The sequence below is a fragment of the Scomber scombrus genome, chromosome 14 (genome assembly GCF_963691925.1).
Source record: "Scomber scombrus chromosome 14, fScoSco1.1, whole genome shotgun sequence".
NCBI classification, from domain to species: domain Eukaryota; kingdom Metazoa; phylum Chordata; class Actinopteri; order Scombriformes; family Scombridae; genus Scomber; species Scomber scombrus.
This window is the reverse complement of record NC_084983.1, coordinates 18,703,932-18,726,434: the sequence shown is the minus strand read 5'-3', so window position 1 is coordinate 18,726,434 and position 22,503 is coordinate 18,703,932. Positions and strand designations below refer to the sequence as shown.

The 22,503-nt window shown below is 40.8% G+C and overlaps 1 protein-coding gene across 1 annotated transcript in view; it reads right to left on the bottom strand.

Moving 5' to 3' along the window:
* klf8 (Kruppel like factor 8) overlaps window positions 1-22,503 on the bottom strand; it is a 76,115-nt gene that overhangs the window by 28,037 nt on the left and 25,575 nt on the right. Inside the window, exons 2-3 of the mRNA XM_062433204.1 lie at window positions 11,428-11,724; window positions 9,741-10,052 (exon numbers count right to left, since the gene is read on the bottom strand). Of these exons, the coding sequence (XP_062289188.1) occupies window positions 9,741-10,052; window positions 11,428-11,724 (609 nt within the window). The remainder of the gene's footprint in view (window positions 1-9,740; window positions 10,053-11,427; window positions 11,725-22,503) is intronic.

Here is a 22,503-nt window from a genome sequence, read left to right as displayed (position 1 = left end):
TCTCTCTCTCTCTCTCTCTCTCTCTCTCTCTCTCTCTCTCTCTCTCTCTCTCTCACACACACACACAAACACATGGGGAGTAATAGAGTGTGTGTGTACATGTGTGTGTGTGTGACTGTGTATGTGTGTGTTGGGGCCTGACTTTGTGCATGAGTGCTCCTGTTTGCAGGAGGACAACTGACTTGTTTATGTGCATACATCAGTGACACACACACACGCACGCACAGAGGGCCTTATTGTGTGTTTGTGTGTGTTAATGTGTGTTAGTGTGTATATGAGAGAGGGAGAGAGAGATTACAGGGCTATTCACTGTGCTGTGCTGGCAGGTATTCAGTGTGTGGGTGTGTATGTGTATGTGTGTGTGTGTGTGTGTGTGTGTGTGTGTGTGTGTGTGTGTGTGTGTGTGTGTGTGTGTGTGTGTGTGTGTGTGTGTGTGTGTGTGTGTGTGTGTGTGTGTGTGTGTGTGTGTGTGTTCGCCATTGGCTGAAGTGGTGAGTTAGAAAGAGAGAGAGAGAGAGGAGGGGGCAGGGAGAGAGTGAGAGAGGTAGAGAAATAGAGAGAGAGAGAGGTTGGTTTGGAAAGGTGGAGGAGGAAGAGGAGGAGGAGGAGGGAGGAGTAAGTGAGGCAGGGAGGGGGAAAGAGGAGGGGGAGGGGTCAGGCAACATAGTCTTTTCGGCAACTCCCGCCAGAGCCGCGGTTGCCATGGTGACGGCGCGAGCGGAAGCAGAGCCTCCCTCGACATATCCTATTAGGGCGTGAGAGAGAGAGAGAGTGAGAGGAGACAGAGAAAGAGAGAAAGGGGAGAAAGAGAAGAGTCAAGTGTGAGAGTTTGAAAGAGAGAGTAGTAGACGAACAACGGTGGGAGATAGATAGAGAGAGATGAAATACAGGAAGTGTGTGTCTATGTGTGTGATTGTGTGTATGTGTGTGTGAGAGAGAGATATATAAAATAGAAAGATCGCCAAAAAAAGTATTTGGCCAACTTCTGCCGCAAAGCCATAATGAGGCCGCAGAATGACCTTTGACCCCATTCTGACATACCAGCAACCACTAGTTAACGAGCATGAACCATCCAGCCTAACTCTAATCAATTTAATCACTTTCTTTTCATTTTAAAAGGGTGATTATATGAGAAATATGTTATAATAAAATTTGACTTGACTGACTTAATAGATAATGGAAATAATCCTTAAGCAGCCCCACTGAGTTCACAACAATGTCTTTACAAGAAACATAGGCTACACATATCTCCATCGCATTCCCAGTGATGCAACAATGACTTAATCACCATATGAACCGGCATACATCCTCAGTTTTTGCTTTTACGTATTTCCTATAGTCGGCCTTTGTACTGTTCCCCATTGTTCTGTGTGATCACTAGCTGATCACATATGTCGGTCACACACAGCAGGAGCCAATCACCAGCGAGCAATCAGCGGTGTTTCCAATTTCGTAAGACATGCTGGGTCAGTGGGCTAATGGCAAGTAAATAATTGCAGAGCTTTGCGGCTGAGCTGAGCACATAGACCGACTCTCACTCACACACACACACACAGACACACACACACACACACAGAAAAAGCATGCAGGGGTCAGAATCTCCACACGATTAATTATGTTATTAGCAAGTTGATATTTGTGTCTTGATTTGTGTGGCATTTCTAGCATTTATGGATGAATTTCTTTTAATGTTTGTGCTTTCACTCTTGGATGTGTCTTGTCCTTAGGGGCCACTGTACACAAATATTTTCAAATAATGTCTACGACAGTCATCATCATCATCATCATCATCATCATCAAGTATTCAGACTGCTTTATTTGGAAAAATCACATCCTGTTTAAAAAAAGGGACGTAAAATTCTCTGGAGATTTTGGAGAAGACAAACAATACTCTTGCACGAGTTATTTTATACCTCTAATAAAAACAGGTGATAATAGTGACACAGACTTAAAGTGAGACACGGAGCATTAATGTGAGGTGTTTAAGTGTTTGTTAGCTCCCAACGGAGTGAATACCAAGAGGATCTGCTTCCTGGAGACTTTATCTTTGGACAGGAAACTCCACTCCCCAATGTTTCGAGGCAGCCACTGAGGTGTGGTCAACACATAAACACACAAACACACACACACACACACACACACACACACACACACACACACACACACACACACACACACACACACAACACACACACACACACAAGCACACACAAACACCCTCTGCTTAATGATCCCTTAGGCAATACTGCTCCACCCAGCCCCCACCCTTCACTAACCCAAACCACACCATGACTACAACACACGCATAGGGGCAAGGCTCTACCAGCCCCCTCCCCCCACTAACCAACGCTGTGTCTGACATATTGCTGTTTTTCCCTGAAATATTTCATTTCTTTTAGTTTAGTTTGAAGCCCTAACAGCAAGTGGGCTGTCTGGCTCTTGCGGGGGTCAAACTAGTGATCTTCGAATTACAAGACCATCACTGCATCCTCTCCAATTGCTTCATCGATCACTACCCATACTTTCAGCTTAACTTCCTGTACATTATCTGCCTGTCGGTTCTTCTTCTCAGCAAAATAAATGATCTACTGAGATAACAGAATTGTTGGATAATAACTGAATCATTGGAAAAATGGCAAATACCTGCTCAATGTTTATATTATCTCAAATATTTCTAATTAAAAGTTTTGGTTTTGTTTTTTTTGCATATTTAGATACAGAATTGTCAAATGACTCTATGGGTATTGACATAAATTAATATTCAGAACAGTACTAACAGTGCATATAAAGTGTGTCCATATTTAATGAGGAATCACAGATTGGTGAGAAAAGACAGTGAGGAAAAAAAAACAGCAAAAGTGTGAAATCAAAAGAAAAACAAGAAAAAAACAATGTGTGTTGAATGTGAATCTTCTTATTTTTGTTGTCAGGTGACTGTGCCTCCATAAAAGTGAAGATGCACATGCCAAGAGAATATATAGGACTAAAGTATTTTTTCTAATAAAGTCTGAAAAAGTGGTTATGATTTTACCGTTTGGCCAAATGGAAGCATGCAAACATAAATAAAAGAGGTCACGGTACTAAGCCTTGGGGAATGCCACACATCATGTTGTTATGCTTTGATGCATAGTTGCCGAGTGAGAGAAGGTCTGTGTCGGAGATGACTGTGCAACTATAAAAAAAAGAGTGGTACATAAATTTTCCAGAGACCCATAATATTTGACACCCTTGATTGCTTTTTATAACTAGAAAACAGAAACAGACAAACGCTTGTACTGTGTGATGAGTTTTACTGAAACATACATCCAGCCATCACAGAGCCAGGGGCAACTTGTAATTGCCATCTTAGTATAACTAGTTACACTGGTGAGAACAGATTTATAGCCTTCCATTTTGGTGGAAAAGGTCTGTTGTAAATGATGACAGAGCAGGTAATGAATGTATCGTGACCTTTGGCACAAGTCTTGGCAGGTATGATGCAACATTGTGCCTGCTTCCTTGATAAGTAAAGCCTCACAAAAGTCATGAATGAAAAAACAATAAAAGGTGCATCAGCAGGATGGCTGAGACATGTCTGTTTTTCCCCCCGTTTTCAAACTTCCTGATTATTGTGATTATTGTAGATAGTGTGAACCAATCAAATTAAAGCAGAAACAATGGTCTTGTATCTAAAAGCATATCTTTGCTGGATTATTATAACTGGCCAAAAGTTTGCTGCAACAAGGACAAAACAACAGGTGTGCACCACAAAAAAAACAAACAAAAGAAACACAATTGTATCTACAAGTAATACCACCTAAATGGAAAATGATAACCTTCTCATGAATGTGACGCAAACAAAATATGAATCACCTTTTATTAGCTTAAATTAATCTTAGTTGGTGAAGTATTACTAATTTATCAGCCTCTGCATAGGTGAAAGCTGTTCATTACTCTGTTACAAACTGTTCAGTCACTGTTAAATTATCTCACTAAAGACTTGCATATCTATGCACCATGCAGTTCACTTTTGACATTTATGAACATGTGTTCATTTCCCTGGAGGCTCAACCTACCTTTTAACATGACCAACACGTGCCTGAAACCAATCGTAAAACCGGCTTTAACCTAAATGAACAGCGACACACTTAGAAACAACAAAACCTCTGTCTCTGACTTAAAACCACATTGAAAGATACACATAGCCCATCTTTTTTAGTTTTTCTAAAAATTTAAAAGGTGCTACAGTCCGTCAGTATCAGCTGAGGATGAGAAACAGCCGGTTCCATGTCCTGCTTATGACTTCCCTGTTAACTTTACCTCCTATCTCTCCTCAGTGTGTTTGACAGATAGCTGAAAAAACCCCAGACAAGCATTTGACATGACAGGGAGCCCATCTGAGAACTTTTTTTGAGTTAAATATGATTGATGGCTGAACTACACTGAACCGCGCTCCTTTCATTACTGTACATGAGACTGAAGTGCTTAAACCTATGACCAAAACCGCCTCACTACTACTGAATGACATAGTAAATATAAAGATTTCAAGCGGCCTCGGGACTTGTACTTGTAGGGACGAGTTTTTCTGCTGCCACCACCTGCCACTGCTGGCAGTGAAGGTGGTGGATGATAGGAAATGTGCTACTCAGGCAAATGAATACACTTAAGATATTTGATTGATTTATTAATATGACGCGTTCGATTAATTCCATATTTAATGAATCTACAGGATATTTAAATATAAAACTACAAATATAATAAAGTGTTAGCATAAAGCCCTGAAGGAAATCATATACTGGATTTGATGTGGCGTGTGTGTGTGTGTGTGTGTGTGTGTGTGTGTGTGTGTGTGTGTGTGTGTGTGTGTGTGTGTGTGTGTGTGTGTGTGTGTGTGTGTGTGTGTGTGTGTGTGTGTGTGTGTGTGTGTGTGTGTGTGTGTGTGTGTGTGTGTGTGTGTGTGTTCTCATTTCCAATCCAATCTCCCAAAAACCTGATGTGCAGGACCTTGATTTTTTTGGTCATGGACAAAAACATCCCTCTACTTGCCCTGTTTTTTCTCCACTTATCATTGTTAGCTTTCCTAATGAAAACCAAAGGGGACAGGTAGCCTCAGTCTGCATCTTGCTGCTGCTGGCTGAACTGATCCAACTGGGAAACATTATGAAGAACAAAAAAAAACATCAAAGGCAACACATACAAGAAGAAATTGATGACAGTCATAATCCTGCAGTGCAGCCAGTGCTTATCTGACTGTCCACACACCACTTTCTCCACCTTTTCTTCTATCTCTCCTCTTTCCATCTGCACTCTTTTGTCATCTGTGTCCTTGCCATCAAATCGTTTCTTTTTCTCTCAGCGTCTTCTCTTCCCTACGGCTTCATTTCTTTATACCTCAAGCCGTCCTCCGTTCTAGCTGACAACACCCTTTCCTCCTCCCTCTGCATGAAGGCTGAGTGAAAGGCTGCTATAGGTTGCCTGTGACTCTGACAAGCCTCACCGTATTATTACGGCTCACACCCTTTATTCTATACCTTTGTCTGTCTGCTATTATAACCGGGTACACAGAGCTTAACACTAAGGCTAGAAATGTCAAAGGTGTAGCAACATGCCTGCGCTGTCAAACTGTGAGCTCAGTCAGGGCGTCATGCAAACACTCACAAAGCATTTATTACTTATGATTATATTTAACTAGCATTCAGAAAGTCTAGCCACCAATAATCATTGCGCCCCAGCCAGCAGCTAAACAGTCGTTGGCCAGGTAAATTTTCAAGTTGAGAACATAATGTGGCCTTTTGGAAGACAAAAGGTTGACAAATTGATCTTACAACCTAATGATAGAGGAATTATACTTCTTATAATCCACAATCAAAATGTATTATTAAAGATCAATTGAGTGGTTGGAAGACTAGAAAAAGTACTATATAAATGCAGTCCAGTTACTATCTACCCTCTATTAAATTAAAAGGACAAACCCGGTAAGCAGAAAACCAGGCCAAAGTTTTCAAAAGTTAACAAAAACAAAACAGATTTATCATTATTATGACAAACTCTTTAATTATGTGTGTGAATTCAGGCCACAAACACCTGAGTATTTGGTCTGTAAATGGCTGAATCACTGACACACCGCTTCACAAGTGAGTTGGATGAGCTTGAATCCCAATTTGCTGTAATTATCCGCTATAAAAATTTTAATGCACTTACAATTATTGCAATCAAATGAAGGTGATGCAACATAAGACAACAAAAACAGCTCCAAAACTTGCCAGATCATCAGTCTACAATGCAGCTGCACCAGTGAAAAAAAAAAAACACTAAAATTGCATCCTGTGTCAAGTCTGGAAAATCATGACAACATCTGGCAAACTGATTTTACAAAGAGGGACACTGGTTATGAGAAGAAACTAACGAACTAAGATATGTTTAAGTATCAGTGTTAGCAGCGGGGAGTCAACATCTTCAATGTGCAGGTATTTTGCTATTATGTTTGTTCATCTTATTTTGTTCCAATCACTTTAGCCAGGATTTTAATGCTTGGACTGCACATTTTGTCAGGTTTAACAGTAATTATAGTTTATCATAACAGCAATTAAGCAGTAGTAGTAGTTCACATATTTAAATTCTATTCTCTGAATTGCATTTTATAGTTTAGAATTACCTACATGATGATGCAAAATGCCGTATTTTGTTCCTTAAATTATCAAAATAAGAAACTATAAGGAAATGTTTAGGATTATTTACACTGCTCAACTCCCCTGAGACAAGTACAGTATATTAGAGAGGGTAGGAAAGTCATTTGTAAAGACTGTAAGATAAGCCCCCCCTACTCTCTAGAGAAACTCTGATTCTGTGTAAATCAAAGAAAAAGCTGTAGCTCTATGCTCCAAATTAGCTTAATTTATTAGCATACTGTCAAATAGTTAGATCCTGAGAAATAAAATGACAGGGGCTTCAGGACAACATGCAGAGCAACCCCCAACAGGAGTTTGGTTTTAAGGGGAGCTATTATCTTCAAAATGATTCACATAGTCACTTTGTTGGGATGCTGCGGCTCTGCTTTGACATCTGACCTCCTCACTATTTGGAGCTTGGAGCTCGTTCTACCGGTACACTCCCTTTAAGTCACTCACGATTGAAAACAAACCAAAAGGTCAACTTTGCTGCTTGAAATACAAAACCACAAATGTCAACATGCTTTACAATGTGAAAGCAATCAAGTGTTTGTTGACTTTCTATGTGTTTAATCCATCCATCAGTCATTTTCATTCAACATCAGACCTTCACAACATCATGTCAACTCAGCAGAGAGACTCAGAGAAGCCCAGCAGGGTGCTTCTTTCCCTTAGAGGTGCCTCGCTTCACATTTACATGGTTTAATTTGTTCATTCACTGTTGGCTTTAAGAGGTTAATGCTTTGCTCAAAGCAGTTAAAATGTCATGTCATTCAAAGCTTTCTCCTCAGTATCTGGACCTGCTAAACCTGCTGTCAAAAGGCCTGCAGTATCACCTCTCAACCTACCATTGTACCAATAGGAAAATTATACTTTTGGATATTTTGTGCTAAAATAATTCAGCCAGTTGATTGATTAGTTCACAGAAAATGTATCAACAGCAATTTCAATGATTGAATAATCATCTATGAAGCAAAAGTGCTGGTTTTAGCTTATCAAATTTGAAAATTTGCCATTTTTTCTTTCTTTGTAAACCAAATATTTTTAGGATTTGCACTATTGCCAAGAAAAAACAAGCTATTTGAAGATATTATCTTGGGCTTTGGGGAATCATGATAGGCATTTTTCAGTAGTTTTTAATATTTTATAGACTAAACCCATTAATTAGCTCAGTGAAAATGTAAAAAAAAAATCTTAGTGTCATTTTTATGATTCCAGTTTGTTGGAAATAAACAGCAGCAGCAGAGGAAACGTTGGGTAATTAGCATGTGTTGTGATAGCTACTATAGCTTCATGAAAACATAAGTATCTGCTCTTGCTGACTTTCATCACAACAGTCACCAAACATCTCCTCTTCCTCATCTGTTCATCCGGCGCACTCTGCTCGACCCATCCCTCCCTCATCCGCCCGCTCCTCCAACAATCTCTGCAGTTACCCTTCAATCAATTTTACTCTTTGCACTTCCTAGACTCCATCTATCTACAGATGTCCATCTATCCACCATTCATCCTTCATTCTGTTCTCCGCCTACCAGTCCGCTACCCAGAATATTTTCATTTCAAATCAGTCCTTCCCCTTCGATCAGTCCTCTATGTGCTCAGTCCTTATCTATCCTATCCGTCTGCCTCTAAATAAGTCTGTGGCGATAAAGTGGAACAATGACTAATGCCTGATATGATATCACTGATTTGTTAGAGTGATGACTTATCACGAAACACCCACCTTTGAGGAAACCTTGTTAGAAAAACATTTTCAAATATAACATGATTACGAAGGTAAAGTTCATGTAGCCTGTTAAAATTCCATGTTAATGATGGAATGATAATGACACCTTCACATACAAACTCCATGTACAAGACAAGGAGATAGAAACTCACTGCTGACCTGTCACAGCTAAAATGTCAGGGTGGTTTTTTCACAAAGTAAAAACATTGCTACTAAACCGCAGAACTACACCAGTCATTGTATAAACATGTTTGCTCATGAGAGATATCGACAAGCAGCAGCTGAAATGTTTACCCTTAGTATTGAGCATTATGACGGAGGTGTGGCAAGCGTTGTATGGTGCTGTCCCCTTATGAAAAGTTCATGCCACAGCTCATGAACTTTCAGTCTCACAGTTCATGTTCAAGGATCTGTGAGACTGAAAAATAGCTGAATTAATTATGGAGAGGTCACTTTAACTGTATCTTTAACTGTGGTGAATCTGCAGTGTTTTTACAGACCTGTACACTGAACAGACTATCAACACTGAGTTTATTATAGACACCATGTTTCCGTCATGTACCTTCACCAGGCATCTGCAAAGCCAGTTAAAGTGCCAGACCTGAGTTAGGATCCATTCACACAAACAACAGCACTGCGTGGAAAAAGCCCCCTTATTCATTTTTAAACGAGCACAGAGGGAACTGCCAAAAACACATGCTCGCCTGGCAAATATGTTGAACCTGGCTCAACTTTGCCACATCCACCTCCCACGCATGGTACTTCCTTAGGAGTATTCAGACATGAAAACTGAAGATAACATGATTGCCATAATGATAAATGTCCAGACTGGAAAATCTTGTTTCATGTATCTGTTACTTAAATAGATAAGATTGTATCATCTCACCAGTACCTGACACGACACATGCGCACATCAACTCCTAAAACTCCTTTTAATGCTTTTTTTCCACCTAAAGGCTGACTTAAACCCAGGTCTGATAAATTCTTAACCGATTCATGCCAAGATCAAAAACAGGGTCATCCAAGGTCAGAGATGATGCAAAAAGATCGAAAAAAAACTCTTAACTTTTCTGTAAGTTATGATGAAACAAGACATGAGCAGTCAGGTGATCGCACGGATCACACAACCAAGGGTTTGATCCTGTATGATTAGATTTAAAAGGAAATCTACAAGATCAAATCTGGACCTCCTTAAATTGAAAGAGAGGAGAGACTTGGATTGATATTTGACTAATTGATACCCAGTGAAGCATAATCATGATAGGAAGTTAATTACCATGTGACCCACTCACCCAGTATACAAATGACATGACTTCCCCCCCCCCCCCCCCCCTCCTCTCTAATCCACCCTGCCTCCCCCTCCTCACCGTGCACTCCATCTCCTCTGGCTCTGGTTTGATCTGTACAGAGGGCATGTCTGTCTCTCCCTCCTTCGCCTTCTCTTTCACAGACTTGGTCGCCACGTCCTCCCACTCCTCCTCGCCTCCGTCCTCCTCCTGCCGTCGTCGAGGCCTCGTCTCCGCATCCTCCTCCTTCTCCTCTTCTGGCGGCGGTGATGACAACGGTGATGGTTGTTGTTGTTGTTGTTGCTTTTGTTGTTGGCTCAGGGTGCTCTGCTTGGCCGGGCTTCTCTGCTTCTTCTGGGCTCCGGCAGCACTCTTCTTCTGCTTGGGAGTCGACTGGCACAGAAGAAGAAGAAGAGACAAGGTAAGAGAAGGAAGAAGGGAAAGATTGATAAATAGAAGAAAAGTTGGAAAATTAAAGGGGGGAGTTTCCTGAATAATGATGAAATGGAGGCCATAATGATCAAATCTGAACCTCCTTAAATTCAAATAAAGGCGAGACTTGTATTGATATTTAACAAATTGATACCCAGTGAAGTATAATCACTGACACCTGCTGGACTGAAGGATGATTTTAGTTTCAAATGTTTGATATGAACAACTTTCAAAATATGGAAACACAGACTGTATATGGCACAACCTGCAACCTCAGGACTCGTCAATCATATATTTGCCATTACACCTGATTTTAGTCATTATCATATTATCAAATGACATGGCCTCCATTTTTCTCCATGCTATGATGAAGGCCACCAGGCTGAAACATCAACACGACAGAATAAATCGGTGAAATTGAGACTCGTCAACTTTATCCTGAAGATCTTTGTGTGCGTGCTACTTTTTTTTACCTTTGGTTACTCAATGTTGGAACTACAGACAGGTGACAAATTCAAAGAAAAGCCAACATAAAGTGATTTGCCACCAGAGCAGCTTCAGCGCTCCTTGTTATTGATTCCACAGTCTCTGAGCTCTACTGGAGGGATGAACACCATTCTTCCACAAGATATTCCCTCATCTGGTGTTTTGATGATGGTGGATGAGAGCGCTGTCTAACACGTCAGTCCAAAATCTTCCATAGGTGTTCAGTTGAGCTGAGATCCGATGACTACGCAGGCCATGGCATATAATTCACATCATTTTCATACTAATCCAACTGTTAAGTGACCCCTTGTGCCCTGTGGATAGGGGCACTGTCATCCTTGAAGAGACCACTCCCATCAGGTTAAAAATGTTTGGTGATAACTCACAACAAACCATGTGAGCAGAATGCCCCCCACAGCATAACGGAGCCACCAGATCCCCTCACTTTAAGCCTGTACTGGTTTTACCTTTAATTTGTCACTCGTCTGTATTTGACTTTGGTTTAGCATGACAAACACACACGAGGAGGGCGAAATCCTCCCAAAGATCTAATAATCACTGACTCATTTGTAATGATGGTTTTTGCCAAGATGAATATCAAATTCCAAATAAAATCCCCCTCCGATGTCTGTCTGAATTTAATCCTGAGTGTGTGGAGTGTGAACTTGACGTGATCAAACACGTCTGATCATACTCAATACCTGCCCACAACCACCTGACTCTCATCCATCCCTTTCCATCAATCCTTCTGCTTGTTCACCCACAGATCCTCCACACACACCCCCCCCCCCTCCGTTCTCCCAAACAGATCAACCAATCGCCTTCATCCACCACGCCTCCCCCTCCTCACCGTGCACTCCATCTCCTCTGGCTCTGGTTTGATCTGTACAGAGGGCATGTCTGTCTCGCCCTCTTTCTTCTCCTCCTCCTCCTCTTCTTTCACAGACTTGGTCGCCACTTCCTCCCGCCGTCGCCGAGGCCTTGTCGTCGGCTCCTCCTCCTCCTTCTTCTCCTCTTCTGGCGGCGGCGGCGATGACAACGGCGGTGGTTGTTGTTGATGTTGGGTCATTGTGCTCTGCTTGGCCGGGCTCCTCGTCTTCTTCTGGGCACCGGCAGCACTCTTCTTCTGCTTAGGATTCGACTGGCACTGAAGAGAAGAAGAAGAAGAGACAAGGTGAGAGAGGGAAGGAGGGATAGATGATAAATAGAAGAAGAGTTGGGAGATGAGGAAAGGGGGGGTGGAGGATAGGAGAAGATGAGGTGACAAGAGGGGTAGTGTGAGTGTGAGGGTGGGGGTTGGGGGTGGCAGAGAGAAACAGGAGGGGGAGGGAAGAGAGAGGAAAGGGTGAGAGCAAGGTAAAAAAAAAAGAAAAAAGAAAAAAAAAAAGAAACTTCCAGGCCAAAGGGGGTAGGGGAAAGGAGGGGATTTGTAAAAGGATTTGAGGCAAGAAGGAATGAGGAGGAAAGTGTGTGTGTTGGGGGGGTGAAGAAGGAAGAGAAAAGATAAGAGAGGAAGAGGAGGAGGAAGACAGGTAGAAGAGGAAGTAAGACAGGAAATGGTACACCAGAGTTTAGAGAGCGAGAGAGAAAAACAGGAAGGAAGATTTACCTCTGTTCTAAAAGCCGGCTAAAGAGACCCCCCCCTTACCCAAAAAAATAAAAATCTACCAGAAGGGGGGGGGGTTAAACATATACTCTGTTTGAAAGAGATAGAAAATTAAAAAGCAAAGAGAGAGGCAGAGAGACAAAGGCCTAATCCTGAAGCTGCCAGTGAGGGAATGAGAGCGAAAGAGAAATAACAGAGACAGAGAGAGAGCAGGGAGGAGTAGCCGTGAAATGACCCCTCCCTCCCTTTCAGCGGCAGGCAGGCAGACACACCCTTTTCTGGAAGCCAAGCGAGACACACACACACATACAGAGAGAGAGAGAGAGAGAGAGAGAGAGAGAGAGAGAGAGAGAGAGAGAGAGAGAGAGAGAGAGAGAGAGGTGTGGGGAGTGCCAAGGCAGAAAGATTCAACACACACACACACTTGTAGTAATACACACACACTCTCCTTTTCTGTCTCCATTTTCCATCGATGGCCACTTCCTTTCTCAGACATTTACATTTCCCACAATTCTGTATATGAGATTTAAATCTACAAATAAACCTAAATATATTATACAACGTATTAATAGCTGAGGGAACAATGTTGAACATTTCCTACAGCTGTAAATTATCTACTTCCCGCCATCCAGAGGAGATGTGTAGGCCTCAGTAATGTTCCAAATGTTCCAGTATGAACATACGTTTGTCACTTAACGAAAGAAGCAAAAGCTCAACTGTACAAAAGCTTTGTCTCCATCAGTCTAAAATTCATATCAGACAGGATAAGTGAAGAAAGACACAGTTCGATCACTAGTGAAGTGAATAAAGAGGAAATAAGAAATGAATGTGCTCTAGGTTAAACTTCAATGCTTCCACATTCATCAGTCAACCAACAACTCAATGACATATTAATATTGACTATAATGATGACCACAACCAGCAAAAGATACAATTTAAGGCGATTTCGGTTTCCAAATTCAACGATTGGAATTAATGTTTTAACTTTTATCATTCATTTATTTATTGATTGTTTTTCTGAAAACTTATTTAGGATATAAAATATTACAGGTCGGTTTCCAGAGCCCAAGATAATGTTCTAACAAAAAAAGCCCAAAGATATTCAATTAACAAGCATACTTGTGTCAGTTTTAATTTTTTAGCGACTGACTGATTGATTTGTCCGCTAATTGTTTCAGCACTAAGTACCTGAATCCCTTTAAGAGAACTTAAAACTACAGAATTGGTATTTTTTTATAACTTTGTAATCTCTTTAACAAACAGTTTAAACATCAAGTGGAAGTTATAAAGGACGACTTCTCTTCTGGTTCCTTCTCTTTGTCTTCCTCTTTGAGCTCAGCTGTTGTGGACGTAACTATTGGTTACAGCCGGCATTTCTGGGGAAATTTTCAGCATTGTGGTTTTAAAAGGAATTTTGGCTATGTGAGATTTTCATGTCTACACTACAGCTGTGTTCTCTTCAGCTCATGATATGTCTTTAATTTGAATCCAACTCGATTAAACACAAGTGGAAACATCTTGGTAATGGGTGTCCCTATGAATGCCATTTGTGTGAGATGGTCCAGCGTAGCTTAGTAAAGGTCATGCCAGCCTGTGTGAGCCAACTTTTAGGAAGTGAAACAAGAAGTGATAGTAAAATGATTTTGCACCTTTTCTACCTTTCGTACAATGCAAAAGATGATCAAATTTGTTATAATAAAAAATAATGAAGAAATAGAGAAAAATAAAACATATATATAAGAGCCAATATATAAAGTGCCTATAGATCTAGGAATCAATACATATACATATACATATATGTTGAAAGATGTCCCAATCTTTACTAAAAGTAGTAACAGCAGCAGTTGCAATCTTGAAAGTAAAAGTTCTGCATTCAATACATTACTTGAGTAAAAGAAGATCAGTATTTACAGTAAAAGTTAAAACTTATTCACATTACATTCATTTTAAGTCAGTAAAAGTACTCAATGTGTGGAGAGCAGTCTCTCTCTCTCTCTCTCTCTCTCTCTCTCTCTCTCTCTCTCTCTCTCACACTGTTAAATTATTGACACTGTATGTTGACTTGTCAGCAGCATTTTAATGATGTAACTGGTTCAGGCGGGACTCAGTGGTGGATTACATTGCACTGACTTTTGTAACCTCATCGTAAGTTTTGTCTGTTAAATGTTTAAACTGCAAAGTACCTACATGCATCATACAGAAGTGACAGAGAAAGAAACATTTAGTATTTTCTCATAGAATGTAGTTTATTAAGTACAGGACTGGAGTAAATGTACTCACTGTACTTTTTGCTTGTCTAGAAGAAGGTAAGCACAGTTAACTGCAGCACATACTGACCATGTCTCTTCATTTAATCAGTACACATCAAGACACCCACAGCACAGACCAGGTGCACTAAACACAAAAGAAGCAGTCATGGTATGGTAGCCAGGATGTGTCAATACTTTGAACTGATGGTTTAAAAAGACCCAAAAACATAAAATTCAGGATATAGATTCCTTGATTTCCAGCTTTCTATTGGTTTATGAAAAAAGTCTGTGTTATATGTTATAATCCTGAGAGTTTCACATTTTAATCAACATCCAGGTCGACCTTTGAATCAAGTATTTGCATACATTTTTTTTTTGTTTACTGTGTTTTTCTCTGCCTGTGACTGCAGGCAGGCCAACATGTGATCCGGCTCCAGTGGATTCCACGCTGAGGTGTGGCCTCAGCCAATCAGCCTGGGTGTGGCTGCAAGCACCACCCCTCCCACACACACATACACACACACACACAAAGAGGACACACACTGGTCTCTCAGTCCCATTGTAAGTGGACAGAGCCCCCTCTGTGTTTCTAAACAAAGGTAAAGGCTGCTCAATGCCACACCTTCCCCCCCCAACCAACAACTGACACAGAGCCGGGGTCTGACATCACATCACACAACTTCCCTGAAACTTTATAAAGTATATGCTTTACATTTATAGGTCCACCTCCTCTTTTAATTTCTTCCGCTGTGTTTAATGGCTTAACAGACCATGTGACACACTGGGGGTCACATTAGTTACTCAAAATAAACACAGGAGACAAACAACACTCAACAACCACGCTAAAGGAGCAGGAAATGGACCAGAATGCACTGCAGCTACAACACAGGTTACACTTTAGTTAAGAAGTTCAACATTTATATTCATTTGTACACTCTTATGTGTTGATTGTTCTAATGGAAGCCAACATCACATTATTGTCTTTTAGAACATCTGAAATTAAAAGAAAGGACATCTATGTAGTTGCATATGGGGTAAAGAAGATGACATGATGGTAAGATTGCGTGAAAGAGGAATTCATGCAAACGTCTAGTTATAAAGTTAATTACATGTAAAGTATAACTTTAACTAAATGGAAACTGTTTAAAGGTGTCTGAATTACCAGGGAGTGCTGAGCAAAACTGACCAAGAAAACAATACTTATTTAAGTCTTATTAAAGAGTGGAGAGGGTCTCAAGATGTGCAAACTAACTTCCCAATTATTTCATTATAATATATTTTCGTCTTTTACAACTTGTTTTGTTTATCCTTTATCTTACTTCTGGCTCAGTTTTTAGGAGTTTACTCCAGTTTAATGTTTTAACTTGATTTGTTCTCTGCTGAAAGCCTCATTGTCATCTCCTCTCCTCTGCGATTGGTCACTTCTCACCTGCTATTGATGTTGAACCCCTCCACTCAGCTCTGTGGAGACAGCATGAATGGAAATGGCTCTCTCGCCATCAATTTGTAAATTCACCCACCAACATCAAACATCAATGTTTGTCGTGCGTCCCGGCAAGGAGGATCACCTTAGTAAGGCAAATCACATTTTCTTATGGTAAGACTGAAGCAGTGTGTATGTGGGGATTTTTGCTAATAAAAAATAAATAATAATAGAATACCCACACTGACTATATTTGGTGCTCCACAGTCAGACATGATATTAACACTTCCTCTAAAAGTGGAAGTGCCATACTGTTGCAATTTTAGGTGAGTGTCAGACAATCCCAAGAAGGGGGAGGAGAGGAGGAGAGGGGGAGTTTGTTTTTGTCTGCTGGAAAGAGCTGAAGGCTGCAGTCGGCACAGCTGCAGGGCAAAACTCCACCAGCAGCTTTAGGTCAAACACACACTCCCTCCATTCCAACTCTTCATGAATTTTAACAAAATCCTCTTCCACTGAAACTCCCATTACTCTACCAGGCTACTCTTTACTGTGGGAAATTAATCATTATTTGGAGATAGATAATAAGTGATTGGAAACAAACTGATCGACAGCAGAGAGGAGGACTCTCCAGGAGTGATTTAAGAAGGGCGGGGTATTCTGACATCAATGTTCCTGCCATCACAAAGTGTTACTATTGCAATCAATTGTAGGTGTCATGAACTTAAAGGACCAGTGTGTAACATTTAGTAGCATCTAGTGGTGAGGTTGTAGATTGCACCCAGCTTCAAAGTGTTTAGGAGAACCTACAGTGGCTGCAAGAAAAAAAAAATGCAAAAGGACCTCTCTAGAGCCAGTGTTGTGTTTGTCCCTTCTGGGATACTGTAGAAACAGGGCGGGCTCTGTTTAATATCATTTTAAAGTGAGTATATTTAGAATTTAGACTGTCAGTCAAACAAAACAAGTAACTTCGAGACATCACCGCTGGGAACTTACTGACGTTTTCCACAATAATTGAAAGCATAATCAATTAGTAAATAGTGAAAATATCGGCCTGTTGCAGATCTAACCATAGGACCCACTTCACTATGTAGATATAAAGAGTTCATTCTAAGGTTTTAGGCTGACAATTAATATCACAGTAGGCATACAAAAGACTGTAAATGCACACTACCAACCCCGTCCAATCTCATCCAAATATGGTCACTTCTGGCTCCAAAAATCAAAGATGGCAACAGTCAAATCGAAGAGGGCGATGCTCTTTGGTTTTATGTCATACACAAATTAGCTTATTCAGTTCAACTCAATTTTGGCCATATTTATTAGCCTGAATTTATTCAAATGTTGAAATGTTGTGCACTTTTGGGAACAAGACACAACCTCATTTGGAATGAGTAATCACAAATTTCCTCTTCTATTTACAGTAAACAATTTAAGAGTTAAAAACAGACTTTTTTTTTGTTTGATTATCTTGGCACTTTTACGACCTGTGAGAATCTTGTGTACAGACTTTGGTTTAAATCTGCTCAGTATTTTGGATTGGAAGGTTTACGTGCTGCAGCCAGACCTGGATCGAATAGGATTTGCAAATAATTCCTGAGCGTTTGTTTTAACCTAATCTGGAGCTCTAGCTGGGTGGAGTTCAGTGCTCCAGGACAATTCAGATGGAGCCACGTAAGCAGTCAATGAGAGAAAAAAAAACACACAAAACAAAACATTTTAGTCGGCTGGACTTTCAGAAGTTGTGCTTTAGCATAAAATCCACACCCATTTTACCACGCCAAAAAGGATGAAGCAACCAGTGAGAATCTTTTGCAAATCCGACATGATCCACATCTGCAGTCGGGGGAGGGAATACAGTTAGGGGGCCAGAAGTTGTGTGTGTGTGTGTTTGTGTGTGTGGAGAGCAGCACTAACAAGTAGTGATAGTGGGAGACTGTGAGTGTGTATGCGCATGTTGTGCGAGTGTAAATGAGGAGTGACAAGGGTATTTGTGTGTGTGTGTGTGTGTGTGTGTGTGTGTATGCCTTCCCCCAGAGGAGGGGTCCCACTGTGGAGTTCCAGGAATAAAAAGGGTGGGGTGGGTGTGACCCTGTCAGCCTCTGATCCCACCACAGGAAGTCGGGGTGGGGGTAGAGAAGGACCAAGACTGAAAAAAAGGCCAACAGAGATAGGACTTTCTTTGACCCGGCTCCAATTTCCAGCCAAAGACGATAGAGTTCCCAAGCAACAAATACCAACATCCATGGTGAATTACTGAATTTGTTTACAAGTTCAAACCAAGCGGAAACAACCATGGCTCGAGGATGAAGCTATTGTGGAAGTACCTCAAAATGCAATGCCACCAACAGCCACTATATGCTGGCTCCAACGCTCCATTTGACTGTCATTGAAAACCTGTGAACTTCTCTCTAGAAAGAATTAGTTAATCACTTTTTTCAAAAAGTCATCATGGTCACAATCTCTAAACTCAGGCCCTCTGGTAAGTGTGATGGTGGTCATTTTGGAAATTGTTGCTCCATAATAACAATTGGGGACTTATAGTAAGGCCAAAACTCTCTGACGGTATTTTTGGAGAGAAGTTGGATTTGGATCTGTAGCCGTCCACTAGAGGATGTGTGTCTGGGCTACAAACAGGCCAATCTCAACATTTTAAAAATCTATTTTTATCCGTTGAAGGCTGGCTGAGCGTGAACTGAACGCTCTGCTTCATCCTCATACGGTCTCACACATTCACACCCGCTCAGAACAACCAGTCTGTTCGTGCCGAGCTGTAGGAGCTCAGGAGCTGAGTCGGGGAGTCATGTCGCATGTTGCTGAGGGAGGTTTTTCATTCACTCATTCACAACGTCCTGGTCTGGGATTTCAACCCCGTCTCTACCTCAATGAAATGAAAGACTATAAATGGGATTTAAAATACAATACATTTAGATCATCCACTACAGGAAGTTGACAATATGCTTTGATTTTTTTTTAAAATGTGTGACTGTGAAAGTAGATGGCAGTGCAAAGACGACAGATATGATGGAAACCTGACGGGGAGGGGTGCTGCACAAACTCGCTGCAAAAAATGATGGCTTCTAAGATTTAATTTAGTAATGAAACATAAAGGAATACACTAAGAAAAAGAAGGGTTAACAGTAAACTCAGGATCATCTTTTTTTCTCTCATCTGTAGCTTTGTCTATTACAATTTGTTCTGAGTTTCAAAAGATTTTTTACATTCATTTAATCATCAAGAGAAAGATATGTCAGTTGTGATCACAGAGACATTTGGGTGCAACAGAAAGTTGGCTTTTATGATGTTTTTAAAAAGCTTCATGTACACAAGACTGCAAGACTGTGCTTTCAAACTTCATCTTCTAGTGTGTGAAGAAAATCTTCTCACATTATTCACACAAGTCATTGTGTACATTGCTGAAGAATGTCATATCAGCAAGTTGAGGTCATGTTTTAGAGGCGATCTTGGCACAACAGTGTTCACATTATTTTGTTGGAAGAAGTTGATATCTTATTATTGCTGCAGCATGAAACCACTTACTGGTTTAATATGATTCAGATTTTCGATCAGCAGTTTGTATCCAAATCTATCACAGAAACAATAATTTATAAATTGTTTATTAATACTGAAAACGCTGGTTCAGCTTTCTCAAAACATGATTATTGGCTCCTTTTCTCTGTTTAATATAATTGTAAAGTAAATATCTTCAGAATTTGGACTGTCGGTCAAACAAAACAAGCAACTTCAAGACATCACCTCTGGGAACTTATTGACGTTTTCTACAATAATTGAAAGCATAATCAATTAGTAAATAATGAAAATATTGGCCTGTTGCAGATCTATTTAAATCCATTATTACATGAAGACTCACTGTGAAATAAAAACACTTGCTGAGCTTATTTTTTATAGCGTGAAAGAGAGGGTGGGACAGAAAGAGAGACTATCTGGGTCAGCGCTCTCTTCTCTGTCACTGCTGCCTTTCTCCAAACCCCCTGGCCCTGAGAGTGTGTGTGTGTGTGTGTGTGTGTGTGTGTGTGTGTGTGTGTGTGTGTGTGTGTGTGTGTGTGTGTGTGTGTGTGTGTGTGTGTGTGTGTGTGTGTGTGTGTGTGTGTTTTGGGTGGGGGGTGGGGGATTGCCCCAGTCAGCCGCATTCTCTTCATGCCCCCACAGGGTCCACACACACATATGTGCTCGTACACGGTTTACGTTTAGTTCTGCCCACACCCATGAACGCAGTTCCAAAAAAAACCCTCTCAAAAAGGTACACACAACACTGATCTCTTGTTTTATTAGATGTACAAATTTGTGTTCATTTGTCTGTATTTTACCTCAGTTAATCTCAAGAGTCCCCTTCTGTAATACTTTTATTTAACTATGCAGCAGCGGTAGTTTCAGTTTGGGGATCACCAGCGTTTCTTGTAACTGAGCGTGCAATGAGCATGAGAAAAGGAAGAGAAATAACCCAATTTTTTTTTTAAAGAGACAGAGGGTGTTTTTTCCGCCATAATGGCCGCCATACCACTATGGGTTCAATCTCAGTTCATAGCAGCGTTTAACATCCTCCTGACAGACTGTCGATAGAATTCAGATATGGAACAGTAATTTGTCAGTGCGCTGAATGCAAAAGCAGTCAAAGCAACGGTTCAGTAATAGTGGGAGGTTATGCGTCTTTATAGATTTTATGGCATCTTTTGGATTATCTGGGCACATTGCAGTAGAGAGAGAAATAAAGGGGACAGAGATAATGTGCTATGGGAGACTCAGGTCAATGTCAGATTGACCAATACTGGAAACATTAGCATAAAAAGGTTTCCAGTTCTCTCCCTGCTCCAGCCTCATGAATCTTTAGTTTATTTTCTTGCTTCTGATGGTGGTGGTTATCCATTTATTTCAATTTGAAGGCTTCAGGGTTTTTGAATCCCAGCACACATTAAAGGATATGGCTGGCAATTTTCTATATTATTTTTTTTACTGTCAATAAATCTCTGAAACATGAACCTCACCACTGCAATGGTTGACGTGCTCCTTAACCACAAAGACAACTGGCATGATATTTAGTTTGTTAAGAAACAGTGATCACATTTTCAGTATCTGGAGATTAGTTCTGTGTTCGGCAGACGCCACTGGGCCTGCACAGAACTTCATTATCTTGTTGTGCTACATATCAAAACGTCTTGACTTTTACTGTATTAAATGTTGGGGTTTTTTTTGGCATATATTGTTAAATAGGTGCACAGTATGATGGAGGATGTGATCTAAAAGGGTTAAAAAGGCATTTTTCATTCCATTTTGCCTTTAAACAAGAAACAAGCCCTGATTTGTTATTTTTTACTTGCCCTAATGACGCAAGAGTAATTTCATGGCATTAGTGATAAACAGTAAATTCTTTAAGTGATTTTGTCTTTTTGAGCCAAAATGATAAACATTTCTACCACGTGGATGCACTAAAACTTTTGCTTACAAACTCTGTTGGAAATATTTGAATATGACATCACGTTAGCTATGTTTAGGCAGTCATCAATGAGGACAGTAAAAATAGACTCGGCACCATTTACCATTCACAGACAGGACTAGTTCAAGTGAAGGTCAGAAAGGCCTGCGTCCTATCCCACGGTTCATTTCTGTGACACCTTGCTGGTTGTGTCAAACTAGCCAATGAAATATCAGCAGAGTGTATCATCGGTTACATACCTGAGAGTTTCATCTACAACTGAAAACAGAGAGGAGAGGAGAAGAGAAAGTTGGGAGAGGGCAGTGAGGTCAGTTCCCATTGGTTTCAAGTTGAGGGTCCAAACATTGCACAACTCCCATAACTGGAGTCCCACACACACACATAGACACACCCCCACACCCCCCTCTACACACTGAGCCCTGAGAAGCGAGAGGACCCCCTCTTAGAGAAGAAGGCTTGGAAGGAAAATGAGGGAAAACATTGTGTGTGCGTACATACTTACAATATTTGTGTGTGTGTGTGTGTGTGTGGGTGTGTGTGTGGGTGTGAGAGAGAGAGAGAGCTATCGGGGTCACAAGCTTTTGGCCTACACTTCCTTCATATAGACAAATTCACACACACACACACACAAACACACACACACACACACACTTCCCTCCCCTGCTTGCACTCTCCTTGCTCTCTTTTTTCTTCTTCCTCTTGACCTCCCTTACTTGTGTGTGTGTGTGTGTGTGTGTGTGTGTGTGTGTGTGTGTGTGTGTGTGTGTGTGTGTGTGTGTGTGTGTGTGTGTGTGTGTGTGTGTGTGTGTGTGTGTGTGTGTGTGTGTGTGTGTGTACGTCTGGGGATGGGTGGGGCTTGGTTAATAAGTGACAGAGATGAGACAGGCAGTTGGGTGCTAAAGGGCCATGCCACCAAAGATTACTTTTCAGTTCATGCACAACAACAAAAATTCAATCACAAAGTAGAGATTTAGGGGCGATTCTTTTAAATGTTTTTTGGGAATGATTCAGTATCTCAACTGTGAATGTAACAGGACTTCCTGTTCTCACTATCTTGGCAGGTTTTTAATCACTTGAGATAAAACATTTTAGAAAAACTTCTCCTGCAGCATCCCGTTTGAAAGCAGGTTGATGGACTTTAAGAACACAGATGAATTTGATTTTGTTTGGAGTAAACTGGCGGCCGGTACAGGAAAATA